At 44.2% G+C, this 19,606-nt stretch overlaps 1 protein-coding gene across 1 annotated transcript; it reads right to left on the reverse strand.

The window, feature by feature from the left end:
• Positions 1-1,745: 1,745 nt before the first annotated feature.
• Positions 1,746-14,720, reverse strand: gpr37b (G protein-coupled receptor 37b; the record flags this gene model as incomplete). The annotated part of the gene is made up of 2 exons (XM_083999053.1): positions 1,746-2,564; positions 13,653-14,720. The coding sequence occupies 2 exons, from the start codon at positions 14,718-14,720 to the stop codon at positions 1,746-1,748; spliced, it is 1,887 nt and encodes a 628-aa protein (XP_083855179.1).
• Positions 14,721-19,606: the final 4,886 nt, after the last annotated feature.

Consider the following 19,606-nt stretch of genomic DNA (forward strand, 5'->3'; position numbering starts at 1 on the left):
TTAATTATATTTCTGTACCAATGCAGATCCTTGTTAATTATTTCATCTATTAAATTACAACTCTCCAATGTTAATTACTTTTATTTATCTGTCGTTGCCAGTGATCTATTAAACACTAAGTAATTACTGTAATATAAAACAGAGTGCCACCCGACTTGTAGTGTATTTGTCGTACAACTGTCATTCTTTGTATAACCAGTGTTTATACTCAAAGATTCGGACTATCTCTCTGTGGCTACATTGATTTTTTTCCTCCTCTTCTTCTTTTACTAGGCTGTTGTTGGCGTTTCCCACAGTGGGAGATCACTGTGATCTGTCTTCTTGACCAGAAACAGTCCCCAGCACAATTACTTGTGATTCTAAGTCGAAACCAATGGATTTGTTGTTTACAGCGCATTCATCATAAGAGCACCAAAGAAAGTGTACAGTATATATACAGCCCAAAGTGTAAGGCGTAACATGATACAACAGTGTAGTGCAGATATTCATTTTCAGTCCAGTTCACGCTCAGTCCGTCCCCTTTTCGATTATATTCTACGGTGTTAGGTTCCATCACTTTCCACTCTATTCATATTCACTTCATTCAATTGAATCTGTAGTGTTTCATCTGACTCCATTCCGCTTCATTCAACTCTAATGTGATTTCAATTAGTCCATTCCAAACCATTTAATCCCACTCCAGTCCGTGTCGTTGTTGTTCTCTGAGACCAGCCCAGTTATGTTTGAGTCAACTGGATATTTTTTCATTATACAGTCTTAAGTGTTGTGTACATTTGGATTCCCCGAAGCAACGTGTCGTCTCTGTGTTATCCTCTTTTCAAACCGCCATTAATGCTGAGACGCCCTGTGCTAGTTTAATTATCAGAAGCCTTGTTCCCATGTGTGCACCATTATATGAACTGCACATGGCAGCTGATGTAGTCTGTAAACCCAGTCCTGTACATCTATAGGCAGTGTCAGCCCACTGGATGAATGCTGTGTTTAAATTAATGGAAGCTGTTGCTTTGATTAATTAGCTTAGTCCCCATAATTTCACCAGTGACACACCTGAAAGGTGATTGGCATTGATTATTTCTCCCCTCAGATTTGCAGCAGCATTTCCCATACATACATATTATTCATGGTGGCCAAACAAATTTATGATCACAAACTGTTTTGTTAATTTAAGGAGAAGTTATTGTGACATTCTGTATCATTTATGGGTTGTACAGTATAAATATCATTAGCTTGGCCTGCCTCTAAAAGCAGGAGGCCAGCAGTATTTTCTGCTTAGTTTCAGAAATCAGGTTAATTAAAAGACATTAACTTGATTCAGAACCTCATGTGAGGAATCAGACATCAGACCGGTTAAGAGACCACCCCAACTGTCCAGATATATTTAGGCATACAAGGTCTACACAAGGGAGGTTTGTAAGGTTTCAGGCAGGACTGCTAAAAATATGTAGTGACCCTGTTTTAAGAGCACCCCAGGGCGTGAGGGAAAAGACGATTTTGCTTTTTGTTAGCTTTCCTGGGAAATAAGTGTTACACAGTTACTGTAAAGGTGTTATTGTAAGGACTGAAAGTGTAGGACATAGGACACTGGCTGAACGTGATTATTCAGTGTCCAACTCCCTGCATGCACCCATTTAAAAACGTGACCAGACGAAGGTAAGGCAGATGTCCTCTAGCCAAGTGTGAGAACTACTAGCCACAGGCAGATAGCAGGCTAGTGGACTCTCCACCCCCTAATGAGGAATGTCAGTTTAGCAGTTGGAGCCGGCAGGTGTGTAGTTACTCAGCTCCCTGCGGATGGTGCTGAACGGCGACAGCTCCAGCTCGGTGGTGCACTCGTGTTCGTTATCGTCGCTGGCCGTGGCCGAGGAGGGCGCGTGGTTACAGCAGCAGCAGCAGCAGCAGCAGTCTAAGAAGGCCCTGCCCAGCGGGCGGCACAGGAGGAGCAGCAGCGCAGGCGTCACGGCGGCCCGACAGAAGAGCAGCAGCTGAGAGAGCAGATGCAGGACGGACATGGTGTGTTCAGGGACACCGGCCGCCATGTACGCAGACACTATGTTGCAGATGTTCTCGGGCACCACGCATGCACCGTAGACGATCGCCAGCGCCACAACGGTGCAGTTCATCTGGCTCTCCAGCCGGATCTGCTTCTTGTTGCTGCGCACGCTGGCCTGCTCCGCGCGCCGGATCTTGCGCGCCGTTACCAACGAGCAGCCGATGGTGAAGAGGGTGGGCAGGCAGAAGTAGCAGCCGAAGCACCACCACAGCCGAGCGCCTTCGTAGGTCAGGCCCAGCACGTAGAGCATGTCGGGGAGCGAGGTGGATATCCGGATGATGCAGCGCTCGACGGGAGGCTCGTCGGGCATTCCCGTGTCCTCGGCCACCAGCTGTCGAATGAGGAGCTCTGGGAGCGCCAGGAGGAGGGCGCCGATCCAGATGACGGCCAGCTTGGCGGTCGTGGACGTGCAGTTCTCGATCATCTCGTAGTACATCTGGACGTTGGTGGCTGCACGGAAGCGGTCGATGCACAGGGCGCACAGGGTGAAGGTGGTCACACCCAGAGACGCCACCTGAAGACACAAGCAGAATTCATTTATCAGGATTAAAGTCACTGACCACGATGACTGTACGGACATTTGTCTCAGTAGCTTGCAAGGGCTCTTTAAAGACAGACTCCCCCATTTCATCATAGAGGGTTTAACATTATGCAGAAAGCTGTAGGGGTGAGAGCGAGCAAACTGGAGCCTTGTACCACTGAGAATCTGTAATCACTTCTACTGACACATAGGCCTAATAGCGATGCTGCATGTTTCTGAATTCTAGTCGGGGTTATCAGGTCTCTGGTCTTAATAATAAGAACTGACACAATTATTTCCAGTGTAATAAAATGTCTAACATTGACAAGTCAGCCACCACCATACAAATGAAGAGCAGGGAACACAGTAATCACGTTGGCCTTTAGGTGCCTGTGACACTAGTGTAATTACAAGCAATGGAGCAATAGGAGCACAATGAATATAAGCTGCTATCAACACTGTAGCCTTCCTGAGAGTGTATGTGTAGCACGTTGCGACTGAAGTGGTGGATTAAATGCTGTCATCACTGCATTCACTAATTCATATGTATTTTCACACCCTCTAGTCTATTCAATGACACTTTTACTAATTAACTGAATTCCTAAACATTCCTCTGGTTTGCTGTTAATGTCTCACTCCAACCTTGGTGTAGCGGCTAATTACCTGGCATCGCGTCCACATTCTCGATATATAAACTCTGCAAATTGTCAACGAGCACACACATTTCCTCAGCATGAGAAAGCATCTGTTGGATTAACAGTCATTTTGGCAGAGAGGGCATCCTGCAGAATATGCCTCTGCAGCTGGAGAGAGAGAGAGAGTGCGTGTGTGTGCGTGTGTTGTGTGCACTTGTGTCCTTATATGAACCAGTTTCTTCCATGCTTTTGCCTCCAGAACCAAATCTGCCACCGATCATCCCCATCCATCCTCCATCCTGTCTCACCTTGTCCCTCTCTGTCTCTCACTTTTTTTTTTCTTATCCTCTCCTCTATTTTTTCTCCTCCTCTCCTCACCCTCCGTTCCCCTCTGCTCACTCCTCCTCACTTTCCTCCCACGATTCCTCCCTTCATATCAGATTTAATTACAACAGCCAGCTTCCCAGATGGCCCCAGTGAGCCACGGCTTTAGTGCTCAAACACATACTTCCTGGACAGATATAGATGTACACACACTGCAAGATGTTCTGGTGGTTGAGGTCTGACACACACACACACACACACATACACAGACAATCTGACCCTCTAACACAAAAGGAGGTCATAAGTAGGCTAATGAAGGGCGACCACGTGGAACAGTGAGGGGTTAGTGGGGTAGACAAACTGCTCTGAGACTCCAGCTCTCTGCGTGTGATCAATGTGACTTCGTTTTGCACGGGGAGGGTTTATTATCTGCCGTCACGCCACAATCTTGTAACTTACAATTGTAATGAATTGTTTTGAAATGTAGTAAGAGCTTAACAGTCATTATTCATTAGGCAGTTAAGTGAAGCATTTTTTCAGAGCGTTGTAGAATTGATTTAAGCCATTCATGAACGGTATTATGATATTTATGAGTGGTTTATTCAAGCTGGGTAGATTTATGTGTTGGGGGGGTTTAGGCAGGTGTCTAAATTTGAGTGGTCTTGGCAGATGTTGTCATCTTACAGTTACAGATGCTTGGAAAGCCAGACACCAAAAATCAAACTGTGCAGCTGTCTTGGGATAAGCTTATTTTCTTCAATGTCTACAGGTGTTGTTTACTGGTATATACAACAGAGGGGGAAAGTAAATTATAAAATGCTCAGAAAAGTCAGTCATGCTCATGTAAAGTTGCAGGGACTTGTTAACTAAAATCTTACGTACATTGCAGAAGCAAAGGTATTGGAAACTGTTGTTACCTGAGATCGGTCAACAACTTCACTTTTACTTGATATTAAGTACACTGTACATGCTGATTAATTAATTTATATCCACTGAATAACAGGGGAGAATTACTGTAATATTATTCTATCATTTACACTGTGTCGTTTTAACTTCAGCATATTCCCAGTGAGGAGCTAAATCAATTAAAATGACCCATTGGAATCAACAGAAGAAGTTTAAATGAGTTGTGTTACTGTGCTGGACAAAATAGACACTACTGTATGTACTACTAAATGAACAAATATCTCCATTATCCACTGAACAAATGAGATTTAACAATGGTTTCCAGAGGATTTGGATTTGATAAGTGGATTCTGAACTGGATTCAGATTCAATTAAATGTTATCAATCCCCATCCCTACATCCCTAATTATATTTTTTGGACCTGATCATTTTCTATTTAATGCTAACAGTCTAAGAATATATATGCTATTATGATATTCCCATAGTAATTGCATTTGATTGCTGTGTAGTGTGTTTTGTGTAGTATCCCTGAGAAGATGAGAGTGAGTCTCTAGTAGCTGTTATGGCTCTAAAGTTTAAACAGCATTTTGACAGCCTCTTCTTGGCTCCAGTATGAACAAATCAAAAACAAGAAAAAAATGAAAAGCACCTTTCATCTGCAACATGTTGCTGAAATAAACCCAGAGCAACTCTGCTCACTTCACTCTCTGACTCATCTGTCAGTGTGGATGCCATTCACTGAAACTGCTGTCTGCTATTAATCTCTCTATCCCACTGCACGGTTTAAAAGACAGTAATGCTGCATTGTTAGGGATATATTTTAGCAGATCAACTGGGTGTGTTTGACAGATGCTGGATCAGACAGATCTGCCTTTGTATAGCAAATCTGAAGAGTTAAAAATACCTTATTTTCCCCATGTAGATTGGCCCCAATGTCCCTTTGTTTTAATAGTTAAAGAAGCATCATATCAGGCTCTTATGTGTGACCCACTTTCTTCTCCATGCACACCTTTATTCCCCTATGTGATGGCTGCATGCGAACACACATAAGCCCTCAGTACACATGGACAGGTGCTTGCACATGGTGAATATTTCATGCCTTGAACAACAGGGTTGGAATGGCTTTAAAGGCTGTCATGGAGGACCAGGAAACCCAGCTTTGATCAGCGTGTCAGGGCAGGGAGCAAGGGCAGGGCGAACAAGCATAGCTTTGTACTGGAGGGGAGATGAGAGAGAGAGAGAGTGCAAGAGTCAGGGCCTGGTGTTGCGATGAAGGTCTTTGTGTGTGTTTGTGGAAGAGGGGGTTATGCAGATGAGGCGACGAGAAACATGGACAGGAGAAGAAGAATGGAAAAGGAGGAAGAAGAAAGTAACGAGCGAGTGGGAGAAACTCAGAATGAGAGAAAGAGAGAGAGAACTGACGGAGCAAGTGGAGAACAATAGCAGGGGACCACATCAGTGAGACAGAGACAGCCCAATGTGACAGGAAGGGAGAAATAAGCCATGACTTGTTCAGAATGATTAACAATGTTAATGTGGCATTTCCTCCAAACAGCAGCCTTGACCCTGTCATGTTCACTTTACCTGCTGGAGAGATAACAGGCCTGCTGGCCTTGGGGCTGGAAATACTGCCTCTAAAATATTATCCTTTAAATCGTATTACTTATTTAACACAGTAATGTAATAATGTGGAAAAAAACAGATAATAGTTCTCTCCTTTTTGAGGTTTCCATATCTCCCTTACGATAAAAGGACCAATAAAATTCCTAGCATGGTGGAGGGGAAACAGCAAACCTGGCTGTGGTTTAGCACTGTAAGTATATGTATGTATAACCACATATTATATATTATTATTATATTATATTATATTGATACAAAATGCGCTGACTTATCAAACTAGCATTTTTCTTGCTTTTAGTTTTTATGCTAAGCTAAGTTAACATAGCCAGCTGATGGTTGTGGCAGTATATTTTTGGTAGAGACATGAAAGTGGTATTGATCTTCTTATCTAACTCTCTGCAAGAAAGTGAATGTGCAATTTCATAAATGTCAACGTGATCCTTTAATATACCACTTTGTGAATTATCTATAAATTGAGACTGATATTTATTACAAATATTCCCATTGACCTTGTTAAGTTATCATGTAAAATTTCAAAAACACTCGTCATGAATCGACTATATACAACTTGTAAAGTCGCTCAGTGCCGTTTTTCCACTTCATGTCGTTTGTGTCGTCTCAACCTTGGATTTCAAGGGCTCGGAGAAGAAGAAAGGGAAAAAACAGGCCTTTCATCCTCAACACATGCTTCCAGGTTCTGGTCATCTCTGTGCACAGCAGGTGAGAAAGACATTTTCCCCCAGTGCTGTTTTTAATAACGGCCCATTAACTTCTTGATTAAAGGTCTTGTGAGCTGGTGGCACAAAGGCCTTGTGTTATTAATTGGGTCTTAACAAACGCTGGTGGAGCTTGTGTGGCCGCTGTGTGACGACAGCCACTGTCAGGGATAATAGGTGTTATCTGGTGATGAATGGGCTAATGTGCAGACACAACAACACACACCTACACATACTGTCTCATAGTAATGAGCCAGGAAGACAAAGGGTTATTTTAGCTGCAGTCCTTTTTCTAGGTTGAGTGTGTGACCCAGTGCAGGCTCCGGCAGACCATAACTCTAACCAGAGACCCTGTCACTGACAGCCACCATCCGTCTCACAGCTGCGATGTGTGTGTCTGCTATAGAGAAGGAACTGTGGGTCAGCACGCACACCCATATGTGAAGCAGCGTGTGTGTATGTGCATGTCCGCATTTATGCAGAATTATTAAGATCTATTCTGTATCTTATTGCGGGTTTGTGTATAGACAAGAGTGTGTGTCTGTGTGTGGGGTTGTTGCAGACACACTGGCTGAGTCCATCCTTGTGGGTGGGTAGAGATTCTTCTCTGATGATGTTACAGCATTGAACTTTAAAAGGCCACAGCTACAGGCTCAAATAAGGGTCAATAAGATCTTAAGCTTGTACAGTGATGTTCACAAATAATTCTTAAGTTTGTAGTTGTAAATAATGAGAAATTCCGATTTGTGCATCCATGAGTAGAAAAGATCTAAAAGGAGACAGTGTGAATCAGTGATGAGGTTACACTAAGACACTGTGAAAATAGTGCTTGTGAAAACCTGTGATCTGTGAATGCCTCCAGTTTTCTGCTTTCTATCTGTATGCAGAATTTTCTCCTCTTCTAACATGTCTTGGTGTAACCTCACCACTGATCATTTGTTCACACTTAGTTTCAGTCTCTCTCAAGCGTTTTAACCACATCCAGCTCCTCACTCAGTTGATGGAGATGGTTTTAGGTATGTCCAAACTTGTGATGACCACAAAATGTGATTCAAAGCTTCCATGACCACATTTTTGTGGGTGTTTAGAAGCAGCAGATGGAGTTTGGCGAGACAGTTGTCATGGCATCAGTTTCCTTTTGCTTTCTGAACACTTGAAGCATTTTGGCAGATAGTTGAAATGATGAAAAGATTGATAAGTCTGGTAGAAATTATGCTGCAGTCTGTTAGTTTAGCTTAGTTTAGCATGGCACTAAGGCTGGAAACCTGTACCTCTTAAAGGGATAGTTCAACATTTTTGGCAAATTGGCCGATTGCTGTAATCCCTATAGTTTTAAGCCTAGGTTCGTAATCTTTAATTGTCGGTGCAAGCTATTTTTAGAACGGCGGAGCAGAGCTGCTCAGAGCTACGCTACGGAGGCTCATGGGATTTCTTGGTTTCCCTCATCAAGCTCATCAAATACACAACCCAACAACTCAAACGCTCTCGTGGACAAGTTGTGACCTGCACATTCATCACACTATGAAATAATAACGGAACATTACGAGACAGAGTTGTTTTCGAGGCAAATGCCCCCAACGGCAATGCGCATCAGCGGTTTTGCATGAATTTACCTCGAAAACAACTCTGTCTCGTAACGTCCCGTTATTATCTCATAGCGTGGTGAATGTGCAGGTCACAACTTGTCCACGAGAGCGTTTTGGAGTTGTTGGATTGTGTATTTGATGATTCCTTGATTGATGAGGGAAACCAAGAAATCCCACGAGCCTCCGTAGCATAGCTCTGAGCAGCTCAGACTTTGCCAATATTGTCTGCTGTGGACCAAGACAACGTGATTCTATTCTATTCTATTGTAATCTCAGGCATAAATAACTCCAGCCATAGAATTCATGAATAGCACTCACACCACGTTCCCTCTTGCTCTTTTTTCTTCTTTAATTTAATTCATAGCAACAATCAATACAGGACAGTATCCTCCTCTGTTCTGTTGCTTTCTGCATCAGGCTTTACAGTGTGTCTGAGGCAGTTAATTCCAGACAATAAATTCTCCCTCCATTAAATTATATCCTGACCTGTGGCAGATTTCCCCCGGACAATAAAAAATTCATCCAGCTCTCAGTGCACAGTGGCTGCTAGAAAGTCTTATTCCAGGTCATTGACTCCTGCCCAGCAGTGTTATGTTGGTGGCAACACAAGAAATGCAATAGCTTTTCATATTCTTTTCTATAAAAAGCTGGCAACATGCTGGCTCAGTCTGCATTGATATGAAAGTGAGACACTGTTCTTTTTTTCATTTTCACCAACACACCTAATCAGCCGATGAATATTTCATATTTACATGGATAATTACCAATTTGGCTAATTGCATCCAACAGCAAGCCTAATCCCTGCTTCGTGTTGTTGTGTGGTCTTGTCTCATCATACAAAACATACTATCTACTCATCCACGGACAAAGAGCTGACTGCATAGACTCACCATCATGCATTATGTAGAGCTACTAATTATATACCCTGAATAATTTACATATCTTCCAATTAACGATCATTCGCGTGCCTAATAGACGGCCCGAGAACGCAGAGGGCACGAGACCTAGTGTGTGTTGAACTCGTGTTTATGTGTCTATATATGGTAACTGTATGTGTGCACTCACTCAGTGTATGAGCTCAGCTGAATGTGTGTGTGTTCCAGGGTGCTTTCAGATCGTGTGTGTGTGTGTGTGTGTCTTCCCCCTGAGGCTTGCTTCTAATCACAGATAGCTGATGCAGAGAGAGAGAGAAAGAGAGAAGGAGAACAGCCGTGGGCAGTGATCAGTGGAGAGAAGGCCATCCCACCCATCTGGAAGATCAGCACACCCTACTGACTTTGTGTGTGTGTGCGTGTGTGTGTGTGTGTGTGCTGGCTAGATAGTTAGCCAGATAAATAGGCAAACTGTCTATGGATGTATAACTGGATACAGCGAGAGACTGCACCTATTTTTACTGGCTTTCTTGGTATAAGGAGGAGGTGGACATCTCCACAGCCTGCTAATAAAAGTTTAGTCATCATGATTATATCAGGTGACAGTAGAGAGGTGTTGCATACAAGGTTAGACTAGATACTGAGCACGTGAGCTCTCCTGCATGTGTGAAATAGTCTTATATTTCCTGGATGTTGCACAATACTGCAGAGAAACTGAATTTTGTAATTCTGATTATGTTACTTCAAAGTGTGTATGTGTGTGTGTCTGTGTGCATGTGCGAATTGGAGCAGTGAATGTGAATCTGTCAAGCTGATGTATGTGCTGCCTTTACCACCAATTTCAACACAATACATTCCTCTGGCCCTCTGTGGCTCCATGCAGCCCGGTGCCTCTTTCTCCTTCTCCTCTCTCTCTCTCTCTCTTTCTTTCTCTCTCTCTCTCCTTTTCTACGAATCCATCGCTCTGTCACTTTCCTCAGCCTCTTTCCTGCTCTGCTTCAATAGTCTGTTTCTCTCTCCCTGCCAGCCAAAGCCCACTGTACCATAGCAAAGACAGCCTACAGCTTCTGACTACAGGGTATTGTACAGCGCAGTGGTGTAGAAATGAGACACACAAACTGAAGGGATGCATGCAGAAATCCTTCAGTGTAGAGTTGAGTAATGCTTGTTCTCTATTATATTTTTTACTGTTAACAAATGTACTCTACTATGGCTCAAACTATGCAGCATAATCATGGTAACATGGTACACTGTGGTGCTGTTAGTGGAATTGCCAATAAAAGCACTAATGAGACAATGCATCTTCAGGGAATCGCAAGATTTATATCCCATGGTGATGACTGACAATTAGCTGTAAAGATTTAAAAGAAAGTGTGAACAGCCATGTCTGTTAGGGGGAGTGGTCACCGTGCTGCTGCATACGTGTGTAGAATTTCAAAATAAATGTCAGATTATGTCTGACAGCATCATGATCTTGAAATTGATTATTAAATGTTGCCAATAAGCACCCATTGATTTAAAACACATGAAAAAAAGATGTGCGTAAAATTATTATTAGAGTTCACCATCCTGTGCTTGCTTATTTGAAAGCATCTCTTTGTGTCACAACCCTACAAAAGACAAAAAAAGGAAAAAAACTTTTTAAAACCCCAGCAGTTACAGCAGCGTAGTTCTGAATGAACCTTGACAAATGACTCATTCCCCCCTCTGGCTCACAAAATGCTTACTGCTCTGGTTATGTGCGTATTTTAACCTACTTTCAAGACTTATCCTAATCAACTGCCAGGTGCAAAAAGCCAATTATCGCCCATTAGTTTTGCCTGAATTTGCTGCTCTGTGCATCATCACAGCCTGGGGGGGCCGTCTGCAGTGACAACAGCATGAAACAGGAGCGTATCTGAAATAATGCAGGCTGACTTTGACTCACTTTTTTTTTTATTTTGCGCAGCGCTCTTACAATTTTCCTGCTGTGTTTGCTCACATCTCACACCTGAAATTGCTTTCTCTTTGAGGTTTCAAAAATCCCATACTCTATTAAACACCGAATAATACAAGGTTTACTGAAGGCATCACCATGGGAGACTCCATCTTCAGTGGACATTATACCAGTGCACCACTTCTGATTATGCATGCGCACGTCATGTTTGCATGAAAGTGCGTGACTTGTGTGTATATGCATATACTCATGTGCAACCAAGCATGTGTTGTTATCTCAGGCCAAAATGTTGATGTCTCCACTGACTGAATTTGGGTTAAGTGAAGAATAAAGTCACTTCATGGGGTGTGTGTGTGTGTGTGTGTGTGTGTGTGTGTGTGTGTGTGTGTGTGTGTGTGTGTGTGTGTGTGTGTGTGTGTGTGTGTGTGTGTGTGTGTGTGTGTGTGTGTGTTTCACTGAATGTTCCACAGGGAGAGCGTGAGCCCTGGGCTGCATTACTCACGGCCTGACACATGCATATGCACACACACACACACACAGATACACAAACATCAAAGTAAACACAGACTCTGGTGAACATGTCTTGATAGATACAAAATGCATATTCATGCTGTAGTAAATGCTCAGAGACAAGTCCGCACGCACACACACATACACACACTCCTTGTTTTACTATACTCCTGGGGGTTCTATCATTGACATAATGTATTCCCTATGGGCTCTTCTAACTATAATCAACCCAGTCTGAGCCATCCCAATGTGCGTGATGCAACATTTTGTCCCCACAAAGCTGCTGGACCTCACATGTTGGGCTCCCAACACACACATAAGAGTGCAATAACACTCCGTCATAATGAGGATGGTGCCACACGAACCAACTCCAGTTATTGATTTGAGTCTGCAGCAGATAAATGTATGCATGCAAGTCAGACAGTGCCCCTGCAGCTTTATAACTTTGGCTGCTGCCAAGACTATCTACTCAGTCAAAGGTGAACATGAGCTGACTGGTTGGCTGTAGGGCTGTTTTTACTTTTCTCTACTTGTGATAGAATTTGTGGCAGAACTATCAGGGGCAGCAATCTTTAACTGAGAATGATACACACACATCTCAAAAACCAAGAGATTGCTTAGTCTTGGATCTCTGAAATAATTCCACATTTAAGTTATTTACTTTGCTCCCGAAACTGGTCATCACTTTTGTCTGAAGTGATGTTTTCGAAAATAGCTTTTCAAGTAAAGCTTGGCTACTTGCTATTTATGCTGTTTTAAAAGAAAATCATGATATAAAATTATGAAAGGAATATAACGATAATAACATACTGCTGACCCGCTCGTTTTACCACTTCATTATGTGACAGCCCTCCCTGTCTGGAGTCCTCTCAGGAGGGGTGGGGTGGGAGGCTGAATTCTGGTCACCTGTTGTGGCTCGCTAAGCTGGGGAATGTCTCTCTCTCTCTCTCTCTCTCTCTCTCTCTCTCTCTCTCTCTCTCTCTCTCTCTCTCTCTCTCTCTTTCTCTCTCCTGACGTCTAGTTTTAACTAAGCTTAGCTAAGGTTCTCTTCTTCATTTTTGCTGCACCACACATGGTGACACCACCCTACAAGTTCATTTCTCTCAGTTTCAACCACTGGCTTCTATTCTTTAATTTGGGTTGTGTTGAGCCCTTTAAAATCATATGTGTTGTCTCCTGCCCTTGTATTTCCTTGTGCCAGATTGTGACAATGGCTTAAGACCCCCTAAAGCTGGAAACCCCTGCTCTATACACAAAAGACGCCTTAGAGTGAATCTGACACTGGTGTAATTGCAGTGAGCACACAAAGCCAAGGCATTCACATGGTGTAAACAACCTGTCTAGCATCCCTCCTTTGCAGGTGAACATGGGTGTGTGAAAGACAAACTGAGAAGCAAGGACAAGGAGAGACGGGGAGTGACAGAGAGTGCATCTGTGCACCTATAACACACTACAAGAGAGTGTTGTATAGAATAGAGTGAAACCGCCTCACATCCTGGTGTGTATTCATGTGTGTGTCTTCTCTACATGCCTTGAGGGCGAGGCGAGCCCCCCCCCCCTCCTCTCTCTCCAGCAGCAGCAGCAGCAGCAGCAGCAGCAGGTGTACAAGTGACAAACAGAGTGCTCTTGTTATTGGCTGAGGTGACATGCTATAGCTGTGTCTGTGTCTGTGTCCTGTCAGGCCTTTTAGGGCTTTGGGGCTGACACACAACTCTTTAGGTCAATTTACAAAAGCAAGACTAGTGTGAAGCCTCATGACGGAGCTCATACAGCCCGAGGTCCAAACCATGACGTCTGCTGTCACTATAGAAGTGTGATCACATCCAGACAAGGTGGGTGATATGCTAATGAGCCCATTTGCCATCTGACATCCCAGCAGAGGGGAAATGGCTCCAAGGCATCATTCAAGCAACGATATGAAATAACTATGCATGAGACAGTCAGAGCAGAATAAACAGGAGAAGTGATGAGATTTACCTCCACGTAGGGAACCACTTTGCAGGTGAACTCCCCCAGCAGCCAGGACTTGGTCAGCTCGTGGAAAACCACCATGGGCAGGCAGAAGAAGATGAGCACAAAATCCCACACGGCCAGATTAGCCAGCAGAGAGTTGGAGATGCTCTTCATGTAGTAGTTCTGGCACACGATGCACAGGATGGCGATGTTGCCCGCTATCCCCACGAGGAAAATGACCCCGGACACGCACGTGATCGCGTACGCGCCGTAAGTCTCGCTCGTCACGGGGTAAAAGGGGTTCTTGATCTCGTCTCCGAAATCCTGCGAGCTGGGAGGGGTGATCGGCGTGGCGTCCCAGGGGTTCTCCTCCCTGAAAGTGAATAACTCGGGCCTCCTGGTGAACAGGTCATAGGGCATGTCGGTGGAGGTGAGGGCCGCCGGCTTGGGGATGGGTTCCCACGGCGACGCGTGGGGTTGAGCCAAGAGCACTGCGCTTTTGTTCAGCCGGCTTCTCCCCCTCTTCCACGCTTTCTTCTGCTCGTCTTTTGTGCCCCTCTTGTGCCTGTCTCCCTCCTCGGACCCCCCTCCTGCGCCTCCCCGGCCCATTGAAGAAGGCTTAGCCGCATTGTAGCGTCCACCTGCTGGCGTCCTCGTACTACTGAGACCGCCATTCAACTTTATCCTCTTATTATGGTGGCGCGTCGGGTCCCAATGTGAGACGGCGTTGGGATCCTCCATGGCTATCACAGTCCTATTGAAGTCACGTTTGCTGTGTCCAACTCGCCTAGTTTCCCCCGCAATCACCCTCTTCCAGGGGTGAGTGGAGTTGATGGTCCCTCGGGTAATCGCCCCGTGCGCCTGGAGCTCCGCCGCGGACGCACCTGTGGCGTATCCCGCCGAGAGCGCACGGTCCCTGGCTTTGTTTTGATGAGTCTCCCGCAGTGACCCATGGAAAGTCCTGGCACTGGAGTAGGCGCTGGTGTTGCCGTCCTCTTTAGTTCGCGCCTCTCCATTACTATATCTCAGAGATAACAACACATGCGCATGGGCCAGGAACACAAACAACGTCCTAGGCTGCAGAACCTGCATGGTCCAAGGAATCAGTGAGTGCAGTTTTAATCCTCACAAGTGCATCCTCATACCTCTTGTAGCGGCGCGGGGATACTCCTCCATTCAGTCAACACCCATGTTGGAGGGAGGCAGCGCAGTGGGGAGGCTCACGGTTGCAAGTGCACAGCTACATTCATGGCGCGAGCTCTGCAGACTTGTAAGTTAGATCCCAAAATTCTCGAGGTTGCAGATGCGATCGCCTCCAAGCCTCCTCCCGGCCCGGGTCACTCCCGCTTCCAAAGTCCTGACATTACCGAGCAGGACAGCGAATCAGAGTCCGGATCCGAAGCAAAGAGAGGTAGAGAGGGAATTGTTGCATATCCACACACACACACACACTGTCTCTCTCTCTCACACACACACACACATGTGCAATCACAGCATCCCGTTTCCAGCTGTTGGTAGTAGCATCTGAAAAGTGTGTATGTTGGTGCGTTAGTTCAGTGGGTTGGGTCGGCTGGCAGCGGCAGCGGCAGCAGCAGCAGCAGCAGCAAAAGCAGCGTCAATGCGGTGCAGTCCGGGTAAAGCCCAGTAGGTTGTGATGCACTGGAGTAGAGAGAGAGGGAGAGAGAGAGAGAGAGAGAGAGAGAGAGTGTGTGTGACAGAGAGGGAAAGAGGAGGGGTGGAAATCGGTCGCTGCTGTCTCTGTTTCTCGTCCATCCCTCCTTTGCTTTTCTCCTCGAGGAAGGACCGTGCGCTGAAAGAAAATGGACTCCCCTGGCGGCTAACCCCGATCTGTCACTCTTCATCCATCACGGAGCATCCAGCAGCCCCCGGAGCACACTACGACTCCAGCCCCCACGGCAGACGAGCCAGCCACGCCCGACAAGACGTGCTAATAAATACATTACTCAGTTTTTCAATTTTACGCATAGGGGACGCTGTGATAGCTACACAATTGGATAACAATTAAGCAGAAGCCCTTTCAAATATTCTAAAAACAAAAGCTCCTTCATGTACGAACATACATATTTTACCTGTTTAAAAAAACTTTTAACTTGTTTTTTTCAGATTCAGCATGAATTCATTCCTGATTCATTCACATCCCCCCTGAACATCCTCAGTGAGCTGCAATCACCATCAGTACTGAGAGTGATCTTCATATGGTTTCTGGATTGATATCCTCTAACTGCAGGACTACGGGATATATGGACATTGATTTCAGCTTATTCTATAGCAGCATATCAATAACTGCACCACATCTCCATAAAAACTTGTTCTTCCATAAAGTGGGTTCTTGAAGTGACTCAACAGGCCTGTTAAACCAATATCTTTCAGTATAGGTATAGCAACGTAATGTACAATGATATCCAAACAGGTACATATATCCAGTTTTGTGCATTACATGTGGAAATACTGTGGAACAGCTCACAATATAGGAACCACTTCTATAAACACTCCAGAGAGAGAGAGACGTGTGTGAATCATAGGGGAAACCTGAATAAAAGAGTGGAGGAACATCATGAATACAGATGCTTCTGCTCAGGTGCACTGTGCAGTACAATTAAGCAGTTAGTGTCCAATCAAGCTCAGTGGAATCATGTATGATAATGAAGAGGATAAGACTCCTCAGCTGTGTTTCAATACTAACACTAACTGAAGTGACAAATGCATTTTGATCTAAGGGAAGGATGTCAGTAAATGGGGTTGGACATTGTGGATGACGGCACACATGATGACCTACATATGCAGGTGTGGCGTCCACCGAGAGGACAGCACAGACTCTTACAGTACAGTTAGGGGATGCAGGGGCGGTGTTATACTGCCGGGGGCTTTATGCTCACTTTGCTTGGCTCCAATGTAAATCAATACAAAGTTTCTCTGAGATCCTGTGAGAAAAACATTTCTAGTGTGATGGATGGGTGATGGATGCTCCATGCACAGGGCAAGAGGGGTCACAACATGGTTTGATTAGTATTAAAATGAAGTCAGTCCTTCACAGTCACCAGATCTCAACACAACTGAACACTTTGTGGGAGATTTCTTTAGATATATTAGACAGTGCTCTCCACTACTATAAACAAAAGGGTTCATCCCTGCAGCTGAGCTCAGAGAAACTAAGAATCAATACCACAAAGCAGAATGTGGTGCCTCAACAACTTCCTAAGACACTTTATGTTCACATTTTCTCTAATTTATCACCCATATGTTTAGGGCTAGTGTGATTAAATACACACTCAGACATGAACACACTCACACAACCCACAACCTGTGACTAAGTACTGTCCGTCCAGTCGGTCAGTCAATAATTCAAGAGACTCTCAGGAGTAAATGAAATGAGCATATTATGTCTTAAGTGCTCTCAGTACTGTAAGTGGACCTTTCACACTGTTGAGTCTCAGACCACAAACTCCTGTCTGAACCACGGCAGAACACACACTCAGTAACACACGAGACTTCTCACATCACACTACACACATTTACAGATTTTAGAGATGGATGCATGTCTGTGCTTCTGTGCACTGAACAAACAGAAGCACGTGGCTGTAAACAAATGCAGATTCTTCTATATTTGCAGTCATATTTAAGTGTGTATTTTGTGTGTGTGTGTGTGTGTGTTTTCCAAAAACATATGCAGGTACTGAGAGAGTCTGAGCAGGAGGAGAGTGAGTTGGCAGACACAGCAGACATCTAGCTGGTGACCTTCTACATCAAATAGGTGACTGGAGCCAATTCCAACCAGGGGAGTCCACACACACACACACAGGGGAGAATACTGAAGATAGATAACTTGAGTTGCTGCTGCCAATATCTTCATCTGACCTTGATTCAGCTTGAAAGAAAGAAGTTGTGCACACAAGCAGCACCAAGAAGGTTCGACCGAATGGCTCGGCTATTTAGGATTCAGTGAAAGTGTAATGATCCCCGTGGCAAAAGTAAGTCCAATAATAAACAGTATTGGTTTGCTTAAAAGGCAAAAGCCTGTTTCTCAGCAGCTGTTGCAGGAGAGGAGGGATGTCTCATTCACTCTTTTGCGCATCTGTAACTTCTCTTTGCAGTGCCTAGTCATGCATGGTTATACTTGAATTAATGGAAACATTTGATTTTATTCCCTTCGACATCAGAATGTGTTTTGTGATTGTGCAAATCCTGGCAAAGTTAATCACTCAGTAAATATTCCAACATCCCCCGGGCTTCACAGGTTAAATCCTTCAAATTACACTCCGTATCTGACCTTGAAAACACCACCACAGCAACTCACCGTGCCATTTTAATCAGCTGGAAGGCACAGGGCAACACTTCACATGTAATTATCATGTCTATTGTACATGTAGTCCAGAGAGACTTTGCTAGTTGCCGTGTGTGGGTGGAGATAAAGAAGAGAGGTTCTCTCGCCGACGTACTGTACGCATGCATGGAAACACTCAAGCGTTCAGACACAGAGGAACATCAAGGGCACACACCATGCGTACAGCTACACACATTAAGAGAGAGAGAGAGTCAGCACACACATGCACAGCAGGGCACAAGTGGTGAAGAGTCGTGGGTTTAGTGGGGCGGAAGGTCGGCAGGAAGAACATGCTCCAACCATGAAGATTTCATGGACTTCACTATATGTTTGGTGTGTGGAAAATAAATTATACACACAGACACACACACAAAGACAGACAGAGAGAGAATAAACCAATCTGGGGAAATACACAGAGACAGATAGAGGCCTCCTGTGACCTGTGCATTCACACATGCTAAACCAAACAGACCTACACACACATAAACAAGGACACAAATAAATTATAGAAGCATTCAGTTTGATTCAATCTGATTAAACAGCAGGAAGCTCCAGTTTACAGTTTTCAGACTTTTATTTTCCTAAATTATTTACACCTCTCTCCCTCCCTGTGGCTTTTTCTGTTAAAGTTATGTTTCAGTATAAATCAAAGGAGGTTTGGAAATATTTATTAGTCAGTTAGAGTGTGTGGCTGCAATCCTGAGGACCCTGTCGCCATGAAACTGTCTTTATGGATATAAGAGCTGAATTAAGTTTTTAACCGTCATTAAACTGTTTTTATGTATTTCTTTAGACTTTAACACTGCAGGCATATTTCTCAGACTTAGTTTTGTTTCTAGCTGCACTTCCACTTCTCTGTTCGATATTCATTAGATTACCACGGTTAGCTCTGCTGCTACAGTATAACACAGTGGGCTGTGGTTCTGAGAGCATTATGATGGATTACATTATCTTCCTGTGCTGTCAGTATATCTTCATGAGTGATGATTTCTGGAGTCATGACTCTAAGTGGCCCAATACAGTCCAATGCTGCCATCTAATGGAGTATTATAGAGTTGCAAGGAAACACACCAGATTAGAAAAGTACTCCAAATACTTAATCAGATACTTAAAAAAAAGAAAATGAATAATACATTTTATTTGTTGGAACCTTTCTCGACACCCAAGGTCACCTTAAACATAACAGCAAAAATAAACAAATACAACAGCACAGGAAATACATACAATTACAAAGAAAATACATCCTCTGCCCTTTGACACTCACATCGACTGAAGAAAAAAATCAAATATAGAAAAAAAAAATTACTGTATAGGGAGTATAACAATGTAAAAAGGTGTGTTTTGAGGTGGGACTTAAAGGTGTCAATAGAGTCTAGAGTGCGGACGTGTAGTGGGAGTGAGTTCCAGAGTCTGGGTGCAGAGCAGCTAAAAGCCTGAGCACCCATTGAAGTGAGTGAAAATGAAGGGGTGGAAAGCAGAGCGGCAGATGAGGAACGGAGTGAACGGGGTGGGATGGGATGTAAGGGTGTAGCATATTAGAGATATGAGGGGGGACTGGTTATGAAGAGCTTTGAATGTTAACAGAAGGAGCTTGTATACATTGTTGGACAGGGATGTGAGGAAGTTTTAGAGCCAC

The sequence above is a fragment of the Trachurus trachurus genome, assembly GCF_905171665.1.
Source record: "Trachurus trachurus genome assembly, chromosome: 23".
In the NCBI taxonomy this organism is placed as follows: Eukaryota; Metazoa; Chordata; class Actinopteri; order Carangiformes; family Carangidae; genus Trachurus; species Trachurus trachurus.